The 25529-nt window shown below is 36.0% G+C and overlaps 1 protein-coding gene across 1 annotated transcript; it reads right to left on the bottom strand.

The window, feature by feature from the left end:
• On the bottom strand, positions 1–24581 carry xrn2 (5'-3' exoribonuclease 2). Its single transcript, XM_043219540.1, has 31 exons — positions 24364–24581; positions 23126–23253; positions 22928–23039; positions 22633–22744; positions 22425–22483; positions 22188–22277; positions 22032–22104; positions 21787–21837; positions 21032–21189; positions 20875–20949; positions 20325–20458; positions 20183–20240; positions 19917–20024; positions 19715–19759; positions 18640–18777; positions 17783–17824; positions 17560–17654; positions 16151–16286; positions 13098–13205; positions 12898–12987; positions 11384–11456; positions 11211–11294; positions 10974–11071; positions 10493–10572; positions 10296–10352; positions 9843–9911; positions 9594–9722; positions 8322–8467; positions 3602–3644; positions 315–453; positions 1–231 (listed from the first exon to the last, which is right to left on the bottom strand). The coding sequence occupies exons 1-31, from the start codon at positions 24436–24438 to the stop codon at positions 175–177; spliced, it is 2862 nt and encodes a 953-aa protein (XP_043075475.1). The 5' UTR covers positions 24439–24581; the 3' UTR covers positions 1–174.
• Positions 24582–25529: the final 948 nt, after the last annotated feature.

Genomic DNA, 25529 nt, shown 5'->3' with positions numbered 1-25529 from the left:
TCTTGTCTCTTATGTGTATTTCAGACGTTTTACAAGCATATTCTTAAAAATCGGTACATAAGAACATTTTGTAAGTAAAACAAGAAAAAAAACCTTTACAAATTAACAGCCCAAAAAGACAATGTTTGCTTGGAATAGAAAATAAAAAGCCTCCTTTCAGGTTAGGCTGCGAGTTCAGTTCCAGTTGTAGCGCTGTGATGGAGGAGGCAGTCCGTAACCCTGTCCAAAGCCCTGAAAAGACAAGCAGAGCTTTCTATGAGCACGAGATTGTACACCTGCGTGTTTTCACTGAAATGAGGCGGCGGCGGTCAGACCTGCTGCTGTCCTCCTCGGCGACCGTCCTGCTGGTTTTGAGGGGGTCTCCATCCTCCTCGTCCTCTCTGCTGGTTCTGCTGGTACGAGGCGCTCTGGGACTGCATGGCCCGATCCCAACCTTGAGAGCCGTGCTGGAACCTGTGGAGATCAGAGCACTCGCTTCAGCAAACACAATGGTCACTTTCAACACTCACAGAAGGGAGCGAGAGAGAGAGAGAGAGAAAGTCTTCAGAAAGATTCAGCAGAGAGGAGAGAAAAAACAAACTAACACAGCAACTAGCTAAAAACGACAATGCAGCTAAATAATAATAATAATAAAAAAAAGAGGCACAATTACCATATATTGTTTTTTTTTATTTTTATAGATGTGCTACGGTTAGAGTAGTCCAACACTACGTGTCCAATATTTTAAATTATTATGTTTTTGGAAACAAAGTTATATTTAGCAAAGATGCAATAAAAGTTATCAAATCCAACAGTAAGAGTTTTACAGAGAGTGCTCAGCCTAAAACGGGTTTAGGCTATAGTTCAATTAAGACATTTAATGTATATTTTTAATAAACATACAAAAAAAAAAAAGAAAAAAAATATGTGTGTATATATATATGTATATATATATATATATATATATATATATATATATATATATATATATATATATATATATATATAACAACAAGTGTGCATCTTAAGACAAAACAAGGCTTTGACATGTTTCAAGATCAGTGAGTTTCTTTTAGTTGAAATGGCTCATTTAGATTTAGTTTAAGACTAAGCCTCAAAGAATTAAAAACATGCTGCAGCAAAATGTTTATCAGCACTCAATTATCAGACATGTTTCTTGAGCAGCTAATAAACATGTAATGATTTCTGAAGGACACAAGACTAGAGTAATGATGCTGAAATTTAGCGTTTAGACTCACAGGAATAAATATTATATAGGATTACAGGATATAGGATAAAATAAGAATTTTTTTTTTTTTTTTTTTTAAATGTTGTAATATTTCACAAGACATCTCACAGACCCAAAACTTTTGAACTGTAATGCATATTTAGCTAAAAATATTGTCACAGTACATTTACTTAGCGGAGGCTCGAATTCACATTTTACCATTCCCTCCTATCTTCTGGTTTTCCAAGAGCACAGAAACCCTAATGTTTTATTAGAAACCTCAAAAACCTCAAAGCCAGCCGTACAAATAACGAGATTTCAGCTGAAGTGGCTTTGAAATGCAAAGGCCAGCTCCTTCTTTGTTTCCCACTTCACTTGTCGCCATCAAAACTAGCCCAACGTCAGGTTACAGCCTCTACCGTAAACTAGCTCACCTACCAAACGTCTAAACCGTCCTCTAAAGAAGACAGCCGGACATCGGCATCCCTCATTACTGACGCAGCTCACAATCTTCCTGAGGAATCCATAATCCCTCCTCCAGGTTCCTCGTGCGTTTCATTCGGCTCAGTCCCTGACGGTTAAAGAAACTCTGCTCTAATAACTACTGACCTAAGGTGACACAGGGCCACAATGGGCTGCCGGGCCTAAAAAGTTGAACCAAAAGAAGCTGATTATTCCCTGAAGTGGTCTGGAGCCAGAATCAATGGCGGCTCTGTGCGGCCCCCAGTGGCCCCTGCGCACAAGAGACGGTGAAGCGCAACAGCATTAGTGCTGCCTCATTAAGCCCTGCAAACCTCTTTAAGAGAACATTTGTTTAGCACGCAGAGAAACTAATTCAGTCCGGCCCCCCCAGGAAGAACATCAATAACAGGCGTCCTGCACAGGAAGACCGCTAACACCGGGAGAGGAAAGGTAACAGTCATTTCAGAGTATTTCACAGACCAATCTCAGTAGATTATTCCAGGGTGTCTGCAGGGTTATTAAAAACAAGTTTAAAGGGTATTATAAGATTAAAAAATTGATACCGCATGAGCGGTGTAGGGTAATGTCTACAGTAACGTTTTAAACTGTAAAAATGACTAAGAAACATTGGGTTCAGATACAGATTTACATTTCAGTTTGCGACTCGGGAGTAAGCATTATTTATAATGTACTATTAAATAGAAATTTGGCGTTTGCAAACAGTAAATGGACAAACTTGTCATTGAGTTAAAAAGTTGCCTTTGTGGAAAAGAAAAAAATCGAGACAGAACAGAAATCGTATTTCAGGCTGTAACTGTAGGGCTAATATAATACATTCACCCGTGAACTGCATGTGTGAATATTACGTAGGCCAATTGTTTAAATCAAATTCCTGCTTTAAAAAGTAGAGTAATCATAGCAGGTTTTGTTCATTAGTCTGCCCGTTTAAAAGTCTGCGTTTAGCTTCAAATGGTGTTTTTGATGACGGAATTCTATAAAAATGATTTGCATTACTATGTGTATTACTCTTATGTGGATTTTTCCCCATTTCACTCCACTTGTAACCAGTATGTTTTCTGCCACTGCAACAAGTGACATAAGTGTGACATATGAAGTATAGGCGAAATTTGTCTATACAAATATAGTTCATAGAATATTAGCTTCATATCAATCCACTGGCTCACATTTACAAGCGAGTAAAAATATGGGTCAAATCCAGTTTAATCCAGCCATATTGTGATTTTTGTCTCTACATTTCCAAACTTTAAACCTCTTTAGATTATAATTGTTGGCATACAATTTTTTTTTTTTTTTAAACACACCTGAGGAACGAAAATAACCTTTTCCTGATGTATACACACGACAGCATTTTCTGCCATTTTCAGTTTTTCTTAAAAGCTTCCCACACTCTACTGGTTTGGTTTTGTGTGTTTCTTCTATAGGGCTCAATGTCCAATAGAAAACACACCTCTGGCTTGCTCAGTTGCGGACACTTCGTTTTCTAGCGTTTTCAATGGATCTGATTGCACAGATACCATTTAAACTAAACTGAGCTAGGACAATGACGTCTCTGAACTCAACAATGAGATGTCTTTAACTGAAAATTGAGTGTTTAATCTTGTCAGACATTACAGATAGTCTGTTGTCATATTTCATATATCTAGCGATATATATGAATAAAGGTGACTTGACACGGGGGTGGACTGAATTACAGTCTTGCACTACAGTGCCCCAAAGTTCAAACAGTGCTATTGCAGGCCCTTACATTAGATCATATGAGATCAAATAACTTTACAGCATCATTTGTTAACCATTTCTTTTTTTAGTCGATGTTGAATACTCATTTCAGCCCAAGTATGCTTGTAGACACAGCTGGAAATGTACTGTCACAGGTGCTCTGTAACCTTCGGCACAAAACAAAAAATGTTTTACCTGGGATACGGCCCAGTGGCATTCCTAGGAGGTGGTCTGGAATCTGTGAAGAAGAAAACAGGCAATTTGTTTAATTAGTGGCATTTACTAAAAGGTCAGGCTAATGATGCCTCTCAGATATTTAAGCAATGAACTGAGGTCAAAAATAAAAAAGAAACAGCCCACTTTACACTGAAAATAATTAAATTGTTTTTTGTTTAACTTGTAAAATCTTCCAAACTATGTACATTAAAGTGCCCATATTATGGATTTTTTAAATGAGCTTTCATGCAGTGTGTAACACAGCTCTGAATGAAAACATCCTGCAAAAGTTTTAAAGCTGAAAGTGCACAGTGTATAAATTTACTGTCCCAAAATAAATAAAGTCGGCTCTGAATCGACCAAGAAGAAATGAATTGAGCAATTGAAAATAATTGAATAAATAAGGTAAAAATAAATTCATTATAAATTCATCATATAACCCATAACAGGGGCACAGAAACCACCAAGCAACCACCTAGAATATCCTAGCAACTAAAACAAACAAATAAATCCTAGGAATAAGAAAAACAGTCAACTGTCAACACCCAAGCAACCAATAGAATAAAAGTACAAGACAACAACTAAAAACACTTTGGCAACCACCTAGAGATACTGAAAACACCACAGGAAGTTGTAGGCAACCACCAATAAAACTCTAGCATTTTACCAGAAAGTTCTGGATAGGTAAGCATCACTCGGAATACAAAAAAAAAAAAAAAAAAAAATCTGCTTCCTTTTCAAATACATTTGTTTGTTTTAATGCAAAACCTTGAATCTAAAACAACAATGATTTTTTCGAAGAGCTGCCACAACCGTTATCTCACAAACAAGATAACGTTTCAAAAATCGCAGAATGAAGCACTGCTAAAGGGGATGTTTTCTATAAAATCAAATTTGCCATCATTTGTTGACATCAAGCAGCAAAACAACAACAACAACTCCCGCCACACACCAGGCTACAGTGGGTAAAAGGTCTTAACGTTAAATAAATGAGATAGAATTCATTAACCTAATTTGTATCAGCTTGCAATTTCAGGGTAAACAGTTTGAGAGATGAAGTGAATTGTGTTGTTCAGTAATATGAACAGGATTTAGTGTTTGGGAAGGGGGGGGGATGCAGGAGGAGGGCACATTTGCATTTCTTCCCGTGCTAAATGAAATAAGCATTCATCAGCCGGCGCTGCGGCGAGCTCAAGTGCTCTAGTTCCAGTGCTGCAGGTCCTTCACAAAGACAGACTTTAAAAAAAGTAGCAAGCGGCTTCTTTCCCGATCCGCCGTTGCCAAGGTGATCACCAGCTGCGGGGCTCTGAGCTGTTTGTTTTATAGGGGCAGGAGCAGAGATGACTGTGTGTGTGTGTGTGTGTGTGTGTGTGTGTGTGTGTGTGTGTGTGTGTGTGCACGAGTGAGAGAGGGGGACAAAGACAAGAACTTCAGTCCAAAAGAAAAAGCTGTCATTTACAAATGTAGGCACGAAGGTGGAGTAACAACGGAAAGAAACTAAATTTCCCTGTTTGGAAGGGAAAGGGATTTATGGCTTTAAAAAGAATGACCTAGGGTCAATGCAAGCCGAGCTTGAACACAGAAAATAATCATAATCATCACAACTGTAAAGTAATGCACTTGTAAAGAAAGTATTTGTGAACTGCTTAAAGCTATAGTTTTCTAACACGCTTTAAAACTTGTAAAAAATAATTATTTGAACAAGTAGGACAGAAATATGGGACAAAGGAAATTAAACTTTAAGCAATATTTGAAATTGAAATTGTTGCATACATCTGATTTAATTGACTTTCAGGTTCAATTAAAAAAGCAAAAAACAAAAAGAGAAACCCTGTGGAAAGAGATTGAAATCAGCCAAATAAACTCACTCTATGGAAGCACACTGCAGTTAAATTTCACACATGACTGCAAAAGGCAGTTTTGGTTTGTATTTCAAGATGTAGATGAGTTGGATTCTTCATAAGATTTGGAGAAATGTAGCGTTGCGTTGCATCACCTTCTCACCAATGGATGTTCTTCAGTGAATGGGTGCCGTCAGAATGAGAGTTCAAACAGCTGAAAATCATCACCAAAAAACAAAAAAAGTAAAAACGGTCTAAAACAGATCTAAATCAAATGCACAGGAAGATTTTATTGTGCTTTTTACTGGAGAAAGCAAAATTACGGACAGAGGATTTTTTTGGCCAGAAGTCTAAAAAGGCTTAATGATGGATTTTTTTTTCTCTTACAGATATGCAGCTTTTCACTCCAAAAAAAATGTTAATTGACGGTCTGAAGTGGTTTAAATCGGCTGTTTCAGCTCTCATTCTGACGGCACCCATTCACTGGTTAGCAAGTGATGAAGGATTTCTCGTGAAGTAAAACTTATTTACATCTTTAATGATTTCTGGGTGAACCATTCCTTTACTAATGCTTGCACTGCTAATGACTGCTTTTTTGGTCAATGGAGATTTAATATTGGTGAACGATAGTACATGAAATGAAAACACATTTTAAATTGTGCATTTCAGCTAGTGTCTTCATCCACAGACTTATTGTATATGCTTCACTGTAAAAGCAGGATGAGATGCACTCTTCTGTGGTGATCAACAGATACTGTCAGATGTTCTAGACGTTTAATTTGGCAGCCAATAAACACCTCCAAAAATCCAGCATGAGATCTAATGACCAAAGAGAGAAAGAGGCCGGACCACCCACTTACACCTCCATTATCAAGCGCTAATTCATCCCGGCTCATCTCACAACCAGTCAAACGAAAGACGAAATTACAGCCAATTCATCCTGCTCTCAATAAACACCGTCCGCAGTCCACACACTGAATGTTGGGAAGTTAAAGCCAGTTGACACAAAGCCCAAATAGGATTACGCATTAAAAACACAACAGTAAACGGTGTTCTCATTAACTTAACACAGGGATTACATTGTCCCAGAGCACAGACGTACACACAGATGGACCCTGATCTCTGTAATGAGCCTGTAATGAACCTCTACAATACAGCTTATCAATATCCATAGAATGAAGACCGCAGGACTGTAATACACTAGTTGGTCCTTTAGCACCAGCTGTTTTGATTAGGGTTAACAAAAGCCTCCAACGTGTCGCGGGAACTCTGCATTGAGCCGACACCGCAGGAGGGAGAGGGAGAAAGACAGCGAGCTGGGAAAAGTTAACGAGGATTTGGTCACCAGCACGCAGACACACTCCTCTACAGAAACGCAGCATCAGCAGCAGAACATTCTGAGCTTAATCAATGACGTGATTGAGAAAACAGTTAAAAGAGATATTCAATTGCACAAAAAAAAAAAAAAAAAAGAAGTTTTTTTTTTTTTTTAATGTTCATGCTGCTCTTTTTAATGAAAGTGAAAGAGGCTCTTAGGCAACAAGAAGGGCCACAAAAGCTGCATAAATGACTCGTGTACTACATTCTTGTCAGTAATCACAGAAAAACGACCATCATTAAAGTAGGTTGCATAATGCAATGTCAGCACTAAAGGATATTTAAGAAAATCTGGAATCAAACTATATTAAAGAGTAAACAAACAAACAAAACATGGAAACCATACGAAGACCTCAAAAAAAACTAAACCTGCATTAAAAACAGTAAAAAATACTTTTTTAAAATGTATTTTTAATTAGATTTTAATACATTTTTATCAGCATTTTATTCCTACATATTGTATTTTATATTTTGTATCTTACTACAATATATTTTAAAATGTAATTAATAGATAGTATGTAAAGCTGAATTTTCAGCATCATTACTTCAGTCTCATATGAGCAAAAGATTTCTGAAGGATCAAGAAACGTTTTGTTGGATGATTCATTCAATCCATATGAAATGAATTTAATGCATCATTGCTAATAAAAAGCACCTGAAGGTTCATGTGAGATTGGTGACTGGAAACCTTCATTTTAGTGTTTGGTATCATAAATCACTACACATTCATCACATGGAAAAAAAAATAGTAACATGAACATTGTGCTAAATATCTCTTTTTGTGTTCCACAGAAATTATACATTTTTATTTTTCTAATAAGTCTACCCAAAAACTGACATTAAATTACTATTAAAATTGCTAAAGCTGATTAAAAAAAAAAAAAAAAAAAAAAAAAAAAAAAAAAAAAAGCCGAATAATCAGAAGTAAAAAAATCCTGAATATTTACTCTGATTGCCTTATTCATAGAAGCACGAATGGCATACAGGACGGTTAGCGTGTCGTACATTTAACTGAAGGGGTTTTGCATGAGGGTTGCAGCGTACAGGCCAGTGAAGAGCAGCAGTGATCAGCAAAAACCCCCAAACCTCTATTTGCATCAAGTGGCAGCAGGGCGGCTTCCATTCGCCCACAGATGCGATTATTCATCAACTTGCAAATTGCCACATCAAAGTGACGATTGGAGGAGAGCAGCAGAGGAGACGGGAGCCACTGACGGGGCAACAGAAACACTGAGGAGGACACTGTACATGTTTAGAGTGACTCCTGTCCCTCAGTGTCACCAAACTACTGCATTAAACACTGCTTGGACACAACAAGAATAGACTGTATGACAAAACTGTCACTAAGTTAATATAAAACATTATATGCTCTAATATTAGGATACAAATGATTACTGATAAATGCAGTACAGAGAATTGTAATCAATTTGAGAAGACAAACAAACAAAAAGTCTCACACTACAAAATAGTGAAAAACTCACACTGGTTTTGATAATGGTCTCTCTGAGGACGATGGCAGTTTCCTTGCTGATAGTTTCTGGGGGGCGGGGCATTGCTGTACTGACCGCCCCCATGCTGTGAGCCGGCACCAAAATGACCACCTCTTTGACTTCTGTCCACATAATGACTGAAAACAGAGAGAAAATTTAAAAATTAACAAGCTGAAAGTTTATATACATTGAGAATCAGGTCATTGGGCATAAAAAAAAAAAATACAAATGAATATTAAATACTTCAGAACTTAATGGCTTGTTACTTTTCATAATTGTGGTCCATATTGTCTGCAAACTGGCTGAGAGAGGTTTTTTTGGATTAAGTTATAAAATTTTATACAATAACAAAAGGGACATTCTGAATTTTACACTTCATACACCATTTAAAATTCAATGAAAATGAGATGTTAACTTAGCAACTACTTTACACAAATATTTAAGTTGCTCAAATAACAAAAACACACATATACACACCCACACACCTAAATGGGATTCATTTAATGCATTTAAAAACAACAACACATTAGTATATTAATAACAAAAAGCACATAAAAAAACAGTGTCCCTAATATGGATTTTCATGCAGTGTGAAAAACAGCTTTAAGTGAATGAAAACATCCTGCAAAGTTTTAAATCCGTAAGAGCGTATAAACCTATTGTGTCTCAAGAGTCAACTCAGAGTTGTTTTCATAAGTCCCAAGCCATTACATGTTAACTTTTAAATGTAACATTAGCACATTGGCTCCCACTTGTTGCAAACAGACCTGGAAAAACTTTTTTTGCCGCTGGTCTGAATGAAAATGCAAATTCATTCGTTTCCACTAGGTGCTCACAAACACTGCTTTACATGAAATCAACCAAATCACATTGTTTTGGGTTGGAAAAGGTTGATAACTCCAATGTAAAACCTGTAATAGTATATTCAGGCCAAGTCTTTATAATAAAATAAAGATTAAAAATTAGAGATCACAGAAGTATCTGAAGTCCAATAACACCTGTCTGCACCGTGCAATCAAACCCAATAACAGCTTTCATTAAGAAATTAAGTCTTTGGTGGGCATCATCTGCATACATCTTTAAACACCATGCATAATTCATCTCTCTTTGCCAAAGCCTGAATTCACCAGATGTTTAATTAGCCTGTTTTATACCAACTATTGTGCTAATTTGGTTTCTTCTTACACAACGCCACTTAAAAGCATTAAATCCAAGAATTCAACCAAATAAACTGATGGACTAGGTGGGATTTGTATAACTTACTTAAGCTTTCTGAAACCTGATTGGTCCAGATGGGCTTGTTGGCGGTTTGGGTTAAATCCCAGCTGAGGTCTCCATGGGCCTCGGTTACTCTGCTCAAAATCCCCCGGTTTAAGAACCTTGTTAGGGATCCTGAAATGAGAAATCGTAATGCATAAATATAAAACCGTAAACCATCACTGAAAAGCCCATTCAAACCCGCTTTCATGTGAATATTCAATAGGTCTTAATACTGAATAGTGCAGCACTTACTTCGCCCCTGGTAAGATAACAGCCTTGAACACAAAACCATCATCATACTGCGGATCCTTGAATTTGATTCTGTCAACCAGAAACCATCAATATTAAGTACAAACATTTAAGTGCAATGCCTGGATATATCTCATTCCAGAGCCATTCACATGAACGCCATCAATCCAGACTTCATCTAAAGTTTTTGTTAAACATCTCAGGGATTCATGCCACGTCTGACCTCTAGAGGAACAAGTAAATATCAGCAGGACAAGGCCAATGTTTTAATGCCTGGCACATGAGTCCTTGAGTAGCTCATAGAGCTCAATATGACTCAGACTGATACACAAACTAATAAACCAAATGAAAATAGCAACTTAAAAGGGAGTATAGACCAATGTACCGATCATCAGATGGTATCTGGCCACTTTGAGACTGGCTGATAATGGGTTGATGTGTAAAACCAGCTCTCACCCAATAGCATTGTTGCTTCTGATGTCTCTCAGGGTTGGGATTGGTGACTCCACTGGTCTAAGGAAAACAAAAATGGTGTTTGACTGGATTTGTAAAGCTTTAGTTTCAAATGGCTCAACAGACATCACCCAGGTAATTACAAAACACAAAAAAGCACTAAAAAAAAAAAACCCAAGATAAATGCGTTGTCTCCTTACTTGTCTGGTAGAATAGGGTCTTCGTCTAGATTTAATATACCTTGGATCCCATGGCAAAGTTCTGCAGGGATCTCAGTGGTCTTGAGAGAGAGGATTTGCATATTAAACCTTGGACTAAGGGATTACTAATAACACTTTAGATTTGGGATCACATTCACTACTACTTAAGGTTTCCCCTACAATAAACAATCTGCAGCTTATTGATAATTAAGGTTGTAGGAGCTATGTTAGACATGGGGTTGGGTTAAGAGAAAACAGTCATTCAGAAAAAGGCATTAAAGTAAGCTTAAAAAGGACCAATAGACCAATATGCATTCTAATAAGCAACTAGTTAATAGTGAACCTAATGTATTCACTAGAGCTTTTGGTGCAGATCAATTCCATCTGTGAAAGAACCGTCTACAGCAAAAATGACTATTATTTTGGTCAATAGTAAGATAAAATTTCCTTTCAAATCAATCAATCAGAGAAAAATCAGTACCTCATGAGATTCCACAAGGTAGAGTTCCCGGATGAAATCACAAAGGGGGTGGGACTTCCCCACAAACATGACATCACTTCCCAGACTATTCCTTCTCTCTGAAAACAACCATCAGATGATGTAGTCAGGTTACAACACTGAAGAAACTACTTAAGCAGGAACTTTTTTAAAATAATAATACTAAAAAAACAAAAAGCAACAAGGCTGTCCAGTATTTCTACTACTAAAAAGACTTACTCTCATCGGAGGACAAATCAGGGTAGACGTCTGTTAATGCTGCTCGTAACCTCCGCTCATCGACAAATGGCAACAAAGCAACACCTGAGAGGAGAAGAGCAAATAAATAACACAGCATAATACAGTACTCACTGCTTCTGATCAGACTGTGAAGTTTAAAGTTAAGTGCTGACCTTGCCAGGCGTACTTCTTCCCATTCAAATCAATGGCAAAGTCATCAGGGTAGAAATCAATGATTGAAGATTCCTGTTAAAGACAAATATAAACTAATTTATATCTGCCTGGTCACTGTGCACAATTAAGGAGCAGTACAGCGATATAAAAAAATTAAATAAACAAAATCCAACAACATTACTATTAATAATTAATAGTAATATTTCTTACATCCAACATCCTATATCCAAAGTATAAACACTTTAATAAAAAAAAATAAGAATAATTAAAATACATACGTTTACAAATATATAACACAAAATAAATAAGAATAGTACAGTGTTCCGACAACATTGTTAGCTTAAAATTCAAGGACTTTCCATACATACATTTAAACATACTAACCCCACCAGTAGGTGGCAGCCAGCCACTTAATGAATGAAGATTAATATTTAGGAGGATCAATTGACAAATATATATCATACTACATAACTGTTTTCAGAGGTGTCCAAAGACCTTACACAATGAACCGTTGAGAATATATTAAGCTATTTAGTTCTACATACGTGGCAGGTGGAAGTCACCATCATGTCTGTACAGTAACTGTTATAGTACAGAGCGCATTTCTTTACCATGTTGTTGATGCCATAGACAAAGATGTAAGCATCTATATCTGCATGTATTAAAAAATAAAATCAGATTTGATGGATATTAAGACTTAAGGATTTTTATAAAAAAAAAGGTAAACGTTTAGACATTTGGCTACCCTGTTAATGTGTCTCATTTCAAATGAGAGTAAGGTTACATTGTAAGATAAATAGTATAGTTTATCTCTGGCAAGCCATTATTTGTAACCTTCTTTGGTGTGCCAAATATCATGTAACAAACATTTAATTTAACGTGTAAATGTGCGTAACTTATGTAAGACAATGAAGTGGCAAAATTACATATTAGCAGACCAGAGAGAAATACAGATTCCCCCCCCCCCAGAAAACGTCTTGCACAAAATAATTTTGAGCACTTTCAAAGACCTGTGTTTGTGCATGCTTATTTTCAAAAACTTTCCAGGGTTTAGAAAATAAATCAAATTCAGATTCACAAACTTTCAAGGACCCGTAGGAACCCTGAAGCAGTAAAATATATACACACACACACATTAAATTATAAACAATTTTTTCACAAAGACAAGAATGTAAATAAGATTAATTTAAAAAAAGGGAAAAAGTGGAATATGATTTATATAAAGAAAATAGACATTTTTTTAAATGCAACTTTTAAAATGCATTTTGAGAAATAAGAAATAGAAATTAAATTAAGCTTGTCTTGCATATTTAATAGCTAAAAATTAATATACAAGTGAAGATATGGAAATGAACAGTCTGAAATCAGAACAAACATATACAACAGGTGCTTGTCCACTAATAAATGTCAATTGGGTATAAATTCAAAATTTTTTATTTTAACAAATGAATTAAATATCAAATGCAGCTATCTCCTAAAGTGCATTACAATCTGTGGTAAATTTGTCACTCACTGGGTCAGTCATCAGAGCTCTCCATGTTGTTGGCAGGAAGTTTCCACTGGCAGCAGGAAATACACCCATGAGCTGCTCCAGAGGTTTGAACTACAAATGAGAAAATATGAGTTAAATCAACAGTAAATACAAGAACAATGCATTGAAACACAAACACTTATGAGCTATTTGTTTTGGCTCAGTGCTGCTTTTCAAATTACCGGTTTGGTCCCTTTCTCGAAATCACTGAACATGCCCTTGATGTCTTTGAAGTCGGAGGCAAACGGAGCATAATGAAAGGGAAAATACCACTTCCAGGACGCGCAGCCCTGTGACATAAAAACAGACACTTAGAGACTGTCCGCCGTACCACACAAAGACAAGTTAAATACATCTTCAGTTACTTCAATCAGAAATGCTCGATTTTGGGAAGACCTTCAATCCAAGTCATTTTTAAGACCTCTTCCATTAGCCTGTCACACTTACACTTTCAATGGGAGACCTTGATACACCGTCAAATTTACAGCTCAATTAACACTCCAGAGAGCATTTAGACCAGACAGTTTAAGAGAGAGCCAAGAGAGGCTCAACAAAAGACACACAAACTAATAAAAGACCACAATTTCTGGATTTAGTCCAGGCCTATTACCTTTAAGGTCATGAACATTTACAAGAATTTTAAAGTAGATACACATTTAAAATATACAAGCCCAAAGAACTGATCCAAATACAAACAGGGAAATGTATTAAGAAAAAAAAAAAAATGATGGTTCGAATTACGCTTAGAAAATCAATTCTTGCAAATAATTTTATTTGTCATGCAAAGCTGTTCTCAAAGTCTTCAAATGCCTTCCTGTATAAAAAATACTATTTAAAATTAAAAATGTATATTTATTTATATAAATATAATTTGAGCACATTTTATTTGTATAGCACCTCTCAATCTCAATGCAAAGTATCAAACCAGCCTGACATAAAACCTTGATGTTAACGATTATATCTTTATGCCTACACATTTTTAGTATTATTACATATGCATATTTTCATATTCAGTACCTTAAGCGAGAACATAAACACATTAAGCCCTTCAGTTTTTCTATACATTACACAACACTTAATATAAGTATTGTATGCATATAAATTTTGATGTATTGTTTAACTTTATAATTGCTGGGTGATAATACAGGTTTATTACTAATAATGAAACATTTCAATCACACAATATTATATTTATTTATTTTAGAAGTGATGGCAGCTTTCTGCTTCCTTTACAGACTCATTCAATCTATTAATTTCCTGTATTTAAATTGACATGCAGTCAAGTGGCAAAAAGCAAAAAGGTGCAAGAAACCCATGCAATAGAAATTATACTCGTGACCCCTCAAATGAAAAAAATAGACACCCTAATGTGGGTAAATAAAAGGCATGTAGAGATCTGCCCCTGAACACACTCTGCAGTAATGCCTCCTCTCATCTACCATTTGGCAGTGTCTGTGTGTGTGTGCGTGCGTGCGAGCAAATCAGCGAATGTGTGGCAGAAGGGAGCAAACACGTCTCGCACAGCAGTGAGACTCCATAATGAATCTGTTCAGTGGTTCCCGTGGGACGGCTTTCATCCACCGAGCACATGGAGCGAGTGCAGGCCCTGCATATATATAGAGCTCCAATTACTGCGGACAAATCCCTGCACACAGAACTCTAATCAACCGGAGATCTGTTGGAGAGAACGCAGCTCTAATGATTGAATTTCAAGCTAAAGATCAAGACCCTGCATTAAAACCCAACTAGATAACACTAACCGGGCTCAAAGAGCAGCGCAAACAGCCAAAGCTGCCTGATCCTCGAGCTGGTGAACAAACAGAAAATGCTAAGGAGATTCTTTAAAAGCTGCTACAAAAAGCAAGATGTGAAAACTGTTCATTTCGGACTCAATGCAAAAGCAGTTAAAATACAGGGTAAGAAATTAGTGTAATATCCGTGCTGGCCTTAGGCTGTCTACGCTGAACTACACTAAGTGACTGTCAATCAACCAGGTTAAGGGCCAAGACTTTAATAACTAAAATAAAAATGTGGAATTTTTTTTTTCCTTCATCTTCAATGCTGTTCTTTTAATCAATCTATTGAAAGAATCATGAAAAACAGGTTGTTTCCTTAAATATTAAGAAACACGACTTAACACTGACTGGCGTAATGGCTACTAAAACGTTTTTTCGTCATTTTAAACTGCAATAACACTACACAATATTCCTGTTTTACTGTATTTTTGATCATAAATGCAGCCTTGAAAACCCCATCTACTAGTTAATACACATTTTGTTATATTCTCAAAGCAAACATTTTATTTTGGCAAAAGCACAAATGAGTGAAAACATTTTGATGGACCTGTAATAATCATTTTGACCCACTAAATTCATTGTTACATCATAAATCTTCAACTAAAGCTTAACTGAATGCAATACTAATTATTTTTAAATATATACACAAACAGTGTTTGCCCCATGTTATTATTAGGGGTGGGGGTGGCTTGTCTCTACATTATGGTCATGCTACACACACGCACCTATTTATACATTTTAAGCCTAAAAAAGATGATTTAAATATAAATTCTGTCTTCGTGTTAATGAATGGTGCAGATGCGTGGCTTTGTGTACTACTAATGTGGAAGCACACGTGACACTTGCGTCTGTCCTCTCCCTAAATGAGGATAAACATGAACAATACAAAAAAAAAAAAAAAAAAAAAAAACATCTCCAGAGCTGCTGCAAGAGTCATACTCATAATACTCAATGGCAACCCATCAAAATAAAAGTTTGGTTTACCTTGAAGTCACTGAGGCAGAAATAGCTTCGAAAATGATTCAAATCATTTTCAAGGGATAAATCATGCAATATTTATTAAGTGTATTTAATTGTAATATTAAATTCAGTTTATTTTTCATTAGATAAAAAGGAATGTTTTATGCCTTAAAAATTGCATAAATACACAACACAATCTCTGTAGGAAAAAGCCCCAAACATGGATATTGTAAAAATAAATAAAACTTGTTTTTATGCTTTCAATTAATTAGGTATGCCTTAAAAAATAAATTTTCAAAGGTTTATTAAATTGATATTCAAACATTTTAATTTTTATAATAGTATTAATAATACTATAATATCTCAATTACATTAACACTTTTTTTTTTTTTTTTATCTGGTTTTGCACAATGAAAAATACATAATTGATCTAATGAAGCCTGTAAACAGTAGTTGAGGTGTGTGTATTGGTCATTTACCTGATAGTAGTACCTGAGCACCCAGCACAGGCCCTCCACGTATGACTGCACCACTTTCTTTCGAAAATCATCATCCGTCACATCCACGTCAAATTTTGTTTTGTAGTAACGCTGTTTCCAGCCATCCTCCCATAACCTGTCAAACACATTTACAGCACGGTCACAGATACATACACCTCTCAGTTTATCGCCATCTCCAAAGACAGGCCTGAATTCATTAAAACGAAACCAGGCTCTTCTGTGCCAAACCGAACGGGATCACTTATATGCATATGCACGCCTATGAGAATTTCCCACTTTGACGGGCTCCATTAAGAGGCGACGGGAAACTTATTTTCCACCTTAGCGCTGGTCAGGATGTTTTGACATGCTCTGGAAATGTAGCTCACATAATCAAGGATGAGCTGCAGCTGTCTAGTGTAACCTCTACAGCGTCCCACATGGGACACGAAAAACCTCCATGAATACCAATTGAACCCAATCGATTTAGACCGCGTTGGAAAGCTAATCACTGAAACATTTGCTGTATTAATCACTGGCGGTACAGAGGCGCATCACTGAGAGACCCCCGCAGGATTCACGAGAATATTAGTGTGATGTCCAAAATCTAGTTTGTGGAATTTTATTTATTTATTTATTTATTTTTTAATCGGCTAACTGTCTTAAGGAAGGCTGGTATAATTAAGCTAGCTTTAGAAAGGTATAGTATAGGTTGTATTTGTATACAAAATTATATTAAAAAATAAAAAACAGAAAAACTAAATATCTTAAAAAAAAAAAAAAAAACCCACACATTACAATAAAAGATCAGTTTGATTTCATAAATTAAAATAATCAGAATGTAGCTCCAAAGCATGTATTCTTCTCAAACAGGAGCTAAACTAATAATTTAAAGCATGTGTTAAATGTAAAAAACAACTGCTAAGTGCAACAACAAAAAAAAAGACTTAATTTGTTTGCTTAAAATTTGACTATTTCTAACTTGATACAATGCTCTACGGCACAAAAAACTAATGCAACAACAATTCTATAAACAAAACATATAAAAGATGATTAGCAATTCTTTACAATAAAGGTCCCATTACCATAATCAGAAACAAAGAATAAAAGTATTTCTTCAGCGTTGATCAATTTTCCCCATCAAACAGCAATTTTTTGTTTTAATTTAGCTATCTGCAATATTTAAGACGTGTCATTAAATACTTCTCATATTATGTTACCCCAAAAACACAATATGCAAATTAGTTTGTTTATAGATGCATGCAATATATATTCACACACATATACATATATATACACACACACACGTCAAAACAAAAGAGGTTAAAGTGTTTCCAAAAATATCTTGACTAGTCAGCTATTACACAACTTTTGAGCATTGTGGGCCATCTTTAGTGTTGCGTTATTACCTAACGTTATCTTCTGGTTCCGGTTCACTGTCACTGTCCTGAGCTTTACGCTTCACACCACGACTTTCCATGTCATTACTGGCTCCAGCAGGACTCTGAGAGAATGACAGGGACAATGCTATAGTCTTAAAAGGAGAGCTATATACTGAGGTTGCAGGCACTGTCAAAGCACAAAGCTTAAAAATGTTTTACAAAAGCAGGAGCAAGAGAAAAAGATACATGCCTTCCCATTTTTCATCATGGCTCTCAAGGACTGGGCTGCTTCCTGATAAATACAAACAGCTGATTTGACGAAAATGTTCGACCAAGGTGACAAAAACAAGCGTTAAACTTACAAAAAGCTTATATGCAGTAAATCAGTTGAGTTGAAGTAAAAATACTATTCATGTTCTTCACAAAGAATGTGATTTTAACAATAACTTAGGATTCTTGAACTGCAGAAATACAACAGAAAAAAGCTCTTAGAGGAAGATTTAAAAAATAATACAGAAGTAATCACAATTTAGTTTAATTATGTCCAATGGAATTTATTGCAAAAGAGCTTAGAAGAATCTATTATATTTACCAGTCAAACGTCTTTACCTTACCAAGGCTATATTTATTTGATCAAAATTCTGGATTTTTGCAAAAGATGACTGATTTATTGTTAAAAACTTTATAAGAATATATTTTATAACAAACTTATGCAATGCAATCATTACGCCAGTCTTCAGTGTCATACAATCCATCAGAAATCATTCTAATTTGTTGATTATTAGCAATGTTACAAACATTTGAGCTGCTTCATGTTTTTGTGGAAACTAAAAATATTAAGTCTAAAAGAAAATGATAATCATAATCAGTGACTACAGTTAGTTACAGTAGTTTTATACTTATACAATAAAGTTATAAAGGAAATTAAGTATGCAATTTTGCATTTCTATATGTTCAGGGAAAAGTTGAAAGAGGAAAATTATTATTACTATTATTACTATTACTATTATTATTATTAGTAATATAAAATGTGGGTGACCACAGTTGCACTCGCATTATTTTACTGTGGTTCATATTAACCAAATCACAAAGACAGCAAATGCAGACCTGATTGCGCTGATTTCCCTGCATCCTCATTTCATATGCAGTTTGTCTGGCGTTCTGCACTGCCATAGGCCTGTCTCTGCCGCCCAGAGCCTGAGGGGCAAACTGCCCAGCTGGGACAAATGATGGACCCTGGTCTGCCTGCGAAAAGAGCATTCCACATGTGTTCATGATTTAGAGGATAGTTAACAACGAAAGCTTTAAAAGGGCTCATATGATTTCGTTCAGTTTTCCTTTCTCTTTTAGGGTGTTACAAGCTGTCGCAAAGGCTAATATGTCAAACTCAAATAGATATTCTTTATAAAAATTACACTTGTGTACTGATAATACAAACAAGCGCTGTGCCCGTCACATAACTGTTCCTCCTCCAGGGATCAACTGATGGTAAAACTAAAAGGACATTAACTGTCTTTACATTTCTTTAGAAAGCTGAACTTGCGCGTATGGTAAGGGGCGTTACTTTTCTGATTTGTGCTTGTGGGGTTCGTCCAATCACAATGCACCGTGTCAGCTGACCAATCAGAGCAGGCAGTGCTTTGTAGAAAATGGAGGAGTGTCTTTTGTAGAAAATGTTGCGTTAGAGAGGTGGGGCATAGAGAATCTACAAATAAATGTGAACTATTTGAAATGTTATTTGAACATTAAAGCATGTCAACATTCTGTTAAACCCAATGATGATCTTTAAAATAGCATCATATATTTCTTTAAAGGGGTCATATATAATATAATGCTATATCGGTTCATGTGTTAAAATTTGATTTACAAATCTTAATGCAAAAAAATAAGTTACTCATCTCTTATCCAGTCCTACTAATTCACTGGCATAAAAAAATTCTGTTATTTGCATGATATAAATGCACATTCATTGTGAGTGAATGCATGATTTCGTAGGGTCAAGATACAAACCATTCAGCCACTGTCAGCTACATTAAACGACCTTGAGAATGAATTCAACTCACCGTCTCTCAAAGGAACGGTGGATGTGTGTGTTAACATTTCAAAAGGAATTATTGTAAAACCTCTTCACATTTAATTGCTTCCAAAAACTGTTTAGAAAAAGGAGCACATTTTCACTCACTTTCATTCGTTTTTTCTTTTCCTTCATCCTCCGTTTAAAACTCTCCTGCAAGGAAAAAAAAAAAAAAAAAAAAAAAAAAAAAAAAGGCCATGATGAACCCAATGAAGTGCACATTTCTGTATTAATCATTGGCGTGAAGAGTCAGAGGTCACCAGGCTCTCCTCTGTTTTGACAGCAAACTGTATCTATCGTGTGGACTCACATCGTCTTCTTTGCGCTTTTTGAAGATGTTGTCCTCTGCCACCCCCACGGCTTGCATAATGAGCTCGACACGCTCAAGATTGACAAAGCCGTTTTCTGTTAAGTAGCCCTATTGAGATATAAAGAGAGCTTATTCTTACATTTCTCCCTTTAATCAACTCTAAATAGATCAAATCAAGTAACGTCGTTGAATATAATACATTAAAACCATTTTATGTTGACTTCAAGCACAAAGTACATGGGATATACGGACATGGAACCACTCACCCCGGTTTTATGCACAACGTCTTTGTAGATGCCAACCAGACGATCGATGGCGCCCTCTCTGTTAGAAAACAAATGAGAGTCAGGACTCACTGTAGAGCACACTGAAACGACAAACTAAATAAAGCAGCAATTGTGCATGTACCTGATCTCAAGAGAAGGTAAATGAGGCAAAAAGTCGTTTCCCACAAAGAAACACATGAACACCCAGTCGTCAACACTCCGCTCAAAACTGAATGGGAACGGCAGGCTGGCCATTGTTAACTCCTTCTCCAGATACTGTGATGAGGTAAATAAGTGAAAACATTTATTAAAACACACACGTGTGTTTACGTCTTGTAAAAAATAAACATCTAGTTTAAACTACCAATAATTTGACATTATCTATGTTAAAAGCTAAAACACACCTTCACCCTCAGGCCAGTAAAAAGAGAAATTTTGCATAACACTACTTTCTCACAAATGGATGCTCTGCAGTGAATGGGTGCCGTTGGAATGAGAGTCCAAACAGCTGATAAAAAACATCTCAGCAATCCACAAGTAACCCACATTAACTGCTAAACAGGTGATGTCACGCTAAATTTCTTAAAATCTGAAAAACTCATCTATATCTTGGATGCCGTAAAAGCTGAGTACATTTTCAGCAATTTTTCCATTTCTGAGTGAACCATTTCTTTAAAGTGGAAGAAACAAACCTCTCGTAACACAGTCAGTCGGATGAATATGAACTCCTGTTCTGATACTGGAACCGTGTCTGCAAATTCATCGTACTGGGAGAGACAACAAACCATAAGTTGACACAGAGTTGAGGTGAAGCTCTGTGTTGATGAATGGAGGGGATGAATCAATTACCTCGCCCTGTTTTACTCGAGCCATTCCCTGACAGTCTTTGATCTCGTGGCCTACCTGACCACACAAGGGGCAGGGTCTGGGTTTGTTGGGTTTAAACTCTTCTCTTATGATGGTAAAGTTGGGTTCATGTGTCGCCAAACCCAACATGATCAAATCAGCTTAGAAAAAAAAAAAAAAAAGAGAAAAGAAAATTAAACCTGTAATTATAAAGTTCACGCAACTGAACTTTTAAAAGGGCAGTTCATAATATTTTTCAAAAAGCAAAGTTTTAGAGAATGGTGACTCTAGAAGACACAACACTTATATTACATAAACATGCAGCTAATGTTCTTCATAAAATGTAAATAATGGAAGCTTTCAGTCAGATTGATATTTTGAAGTATCTCCCCTCCAGACTAATCAAATGCAACATTTCCTCAGTCATCCACTTAGCGCATTAATACTACAGGCATAATGTTGTGCATCAGATCCCTACATACTAATAAAACCAGACAAATTCAATAATTCCCTTGCAAAATAAGTCCACAGCATTTGATATGTTGTGTAGCTTGAAGTCAGTTTAAGCAGTTGTCAAATTTACTACAGTATTGAGATGCCTTCAAATGAAATGGCTAATAAGGAAAAAGTTGAACATTTCAAAATTGTATATAAAAAAAAACTCACACCAATACATTTAGATTCATAAGACTATTAACAACCTGTAAGAAAATATGTAGTTCTAAATTCTAAAACCTTTAAAAGGTAAAGCACTTTACCATCAGCTCCACAGAGACAGTGATGTGTGTTTGGGTCATGATTTGGTTGAGCTGGAAGAGAAAATGACCCAAATTAGACATCAGACTCTTTGCTACTCACATTGTAGACATCATTCTTATTCTTAAGCATCTACATGATTGGAAAAAAGTTGCTCATTTAAAAACACCACAAAAAGAACAGGCTTCAATGAATAAATCAATATTTCAAAAGACACAATAAGACCATAATACAAAAATTAAAATACCTCTCTGCCTCCTGATGAAATCCATAATTTTATGCTCTCCTTCTCCAGGAACGCTGGCATCTGACAAGAAAACCTGAAAGAAAAAGTATTTATTGACCACATCCCACAGCAGAATACAAACGGCAAAAGCTACAGTTTAGGAGTTGTATGACCTACTGTGATATTGCGCCACCCAGGGTCATTGGTCAGTCTGTCTGCGACGTAATATCGCAAACATTTGGCCAAATTATCCATGAATTCGGTCCCCTACACACAGGGAAACAAAATGACTCATTACCTCCCAAAAATACAGACTTAAGATTTCCTGAACTCATAGAGTAACAAAATAGAGAGAATGTAGATGACAATTTGATCTGAACATAATCAGAAGACACAATTTCATAAACCACTTACAGGTGTGATACAATTACTGTCAAAACGTTCTTTTATTTCCTCGGGTGGCAGGTAACCACCTAAAAAAAAAGAAAAGAAAGAAACATCTATCAAACTGGAAAACTAGAATGTGTACAAACACCAAATCTAATTTTAGTGCTCATTTAGTGTTTATATACAGCTTATACATTGTTAGATGTGCCGTTTAAACAGGTGCAACATCTCTCACCTCTCTCAATAACTTCTTCTCTAATTTTCTTTTTCTCCTCTGCAAGCTCCACTCCTTCTTTAGATGCCCGGAAACGTCTTGAGCGTTGCTGGTTCATTTTGGCACGAGGAGCCTGCAAACAATTCGAGGACACAAATAAGGAGCGCAATACATTGTTCCTGAAACTGTCGACTGCGTCCTCAAATTATCAATTAGGCTGGATTCCATTTAATGACAAATTACTATTTTCTAAAAGCATAACATTCATGCAGTGTCAAACAGGCCTAATAGAGATTTTATGAGGAATGATACATACCACACCATCAATTGCCATGTAAAGAACCCGTCTCGGCCGAACAATGTTAAAGAGGCGGTCAATATACTCAAAAATGGCAACCATCATTTCATCTTCATTTTTAGGTGCTGGCCTGCAAAAAGTAAAATATAATGCACTTTAAATATAATGCAATTTAAAAACACATTCTAAACAAATACATGAATGAGAAAATCTTACTTGTCCTCTGGATGTGTGCGCGGGTGAATAATTCCATTCATGTCTAGATACAGGTTGTCAAACTCCACTTCATTTGGATTGGGTTTGCTGGTATCAACAGGGATTTTAACGCCATTGTACTCCTTGGCCTGTGAAGAAATTACAATTATTTTAATCTATAAATTATATTAAAAACCTAAATTACATGTTTTGATACTGCAGTCTTAAAACCTAGTAGACTGCCAAAATACTTAAATTGCAATGCATTACAGCAGCTAAACTTGCAGTTAGATAGCTTGATAAACACCTCACTAGCGATCATAGCAATCATAACTAGAAGCTGGTTGTTCTGTTTTTAAGATTTTAGTCTTACTGCAATCTTTCGCTCATTGTTGGACGTTTAATGAGTTTCAGTGAAGACTGCCTATTAAAAGGACTACAAGAAATTATTTGCTTGTATGCAGTTGGCGTCCTTGTGGATCTTTAATTTTTTTGTTGGGTTAATTCTGTATTTGCTGGCCTTTTAACATGTTCACTTATACATAAATCTTATAAAATAATACTATGACGTGAGTCGAAAAAAACGGACTTATTGAGTGTTTGATGTCTTTTACAAAGGATAAAACAAGTACAAATAAAACTCAAAACAGCTAGAGTAGAGCTAAATGTAGGTTATACTTATACTATAACGGGATGTAGTGGTTAAACCGTGGCACTACATAGGAATATTATTTTTCTTCAACACTCTCCAGAATAAAACGCGATTGTAAAACGTAGTCAGCGTAGATATTAATACACAATCAACGCACATGATTTGTTAATCTCTAGAAATTGATGCAAATATATTGAAATATATTTCTGCCTATCCTTAAATCCATTCAAACATATTGACAAAACCAGAACCATGAACCACGTGACCGCGCCGCGGCGAGATCAAAGCGTGTCGCAACTCTGATTCTCAAAGGATCTGTCTTCTAGGTACCTTAAAAATGCCGTCTAGATAATAACCTTTGACGGTGTTTGGGACACAGCCATACATTCGCAGGTCGAATTTAATCAGAACATACGTGCATTCAACCAAAACACTGACTGTAATTAAAACCACGTGAACTGAAACAGACAAACACAACTTGCAATACACAGCAAAAATCATAGGCAATGGCCAGGACTGTTAAGCTCATTTGGTTGGAACCAATGTTAGCTAAGTAAGTTATTAATCGCGCAATAATCAACCAATAAATAAAATGCTAGTGTCTCACCGTCTCCTCCAGACAGTGTACTACTATTGACGGATACTTCCGACTCAACCAACGGAAAAACGCGGGGACTCCCATCTCCCGTAAAATACAGCACTTCTGAACGAAAGAGCAACTTTAAAAACGACTTAAAAACAGCGGAACACGCAGAAGAATGAAAACAGCCACCAAACACAGTGCACGCAGCTTATTTACCCCAGCGCACTGTGAGTGACTTCCGGGTCAACAGGAAGTGACGCTACACGCGCCCTGCCCTGGCTAAAACGCGAATTGCACCCCCAAATCAACTGCTACAAACAATAAGGTGTGAAAAACTAACATTTAAAAAGAAATAATATGAATAATAATAAGACAATGGCAAAACGAGGCATAATATTTCTTACTAATCATTATAAATTACGATTAGCCTATTTTTAATTATGACTCATCATCTTTTATGTTTTTTATATATTATATAGGCCTATAGATTCTTTTATTTTAAATTAAATTTCAAACAAATAAATAATAAAAAACAGGTTTAATTTAAAGTTGGCACATTTTGTACGATGATAAAAAACAAAAGAAAAATATGAAAACTGATTATAAAAGCTACCAAATTGATTTTAAGTGTTAATTTTTTTAAAACAATAATATAACCAGCATTTTTACATCAGTGAATAAAGGTTTATGTGTTTTAAATGCATTTATTTCACTACACAGTGACAGATTTCTGTAGCTCTTTTCCAATGCAAATGAGCATCATATGAAAATCTATGGAGACTTGAAGTATTCAGCTGATTTCAGTGAAGAGCTGTTTGATCTTTGGTGATGCAAATTCACTAGTTTGTCCTTATCTTCATTTGCTTTTGAGTTCTTCACGTTACATCCATGAACCCAGCGGCTCATTCACTGATGAAGCCTCTTGTCACACAAACATGGGCGTCGAGCACACACACACAAACACACAAACACACACACACACACACACACACACACACACACACACACACACACACACACACACACACACACACACACACACACACACACACACTCATTTTTGCAACTGTGGCTGAAATCATATACACAAAGAATGAAACCAATACACTTAGAAAAGAAATAGAAAAAACAATTAAATCTATAGAAAAACCAATTGTGCACTGGATCTCTGGAACAAAAAAAAAATGGAA

Source organism: Puntigrus tetrazona, chromosome 20 (genome assembly GCF_018831695.1).
Source record: "Puntigrus tetrazona isolate hp1 chromosome 20, ASM1883169v1, whole genome shotgun sequence".
Lineage (NCBI taxonomy): Eukaryota > Metazoa > Chordata > Actinopteri > Cypriniformes > Cyprinidae > Puntigrus > Puntigrus tetrazona.
The sequence above is the reverse complement of the archived record's forward strand: the minus strand, read 5'-3'. Positions and strand labels throughout refer to the sequence as shown.

Bases quoted from the DNA above. Each gene is read 5' to 3' on its own strand.
- xrn2 (XM_043219540.1), bottom strand. From the start codon at position 24,438: ATGGGAGTCCCCGCGTTTTTCCGTTGGTTGAGTCGGAAGTATCCGTCA. The intron at 17,825-18,639 runs GTCTGCATTTGC...TGTATTTATCAG, and splicing joins AGGGAAATCAGCGCAATCAG to GAAGCAGCCCAGTCCTTGAG. The intron at 12,988-13,097 runs GTAATTTGAAAA...TCTCATTTGTAG, and splicing joins TCGAGAAAGGGACCAAACCG to TTCAAACCTCTGGAGCAGCT.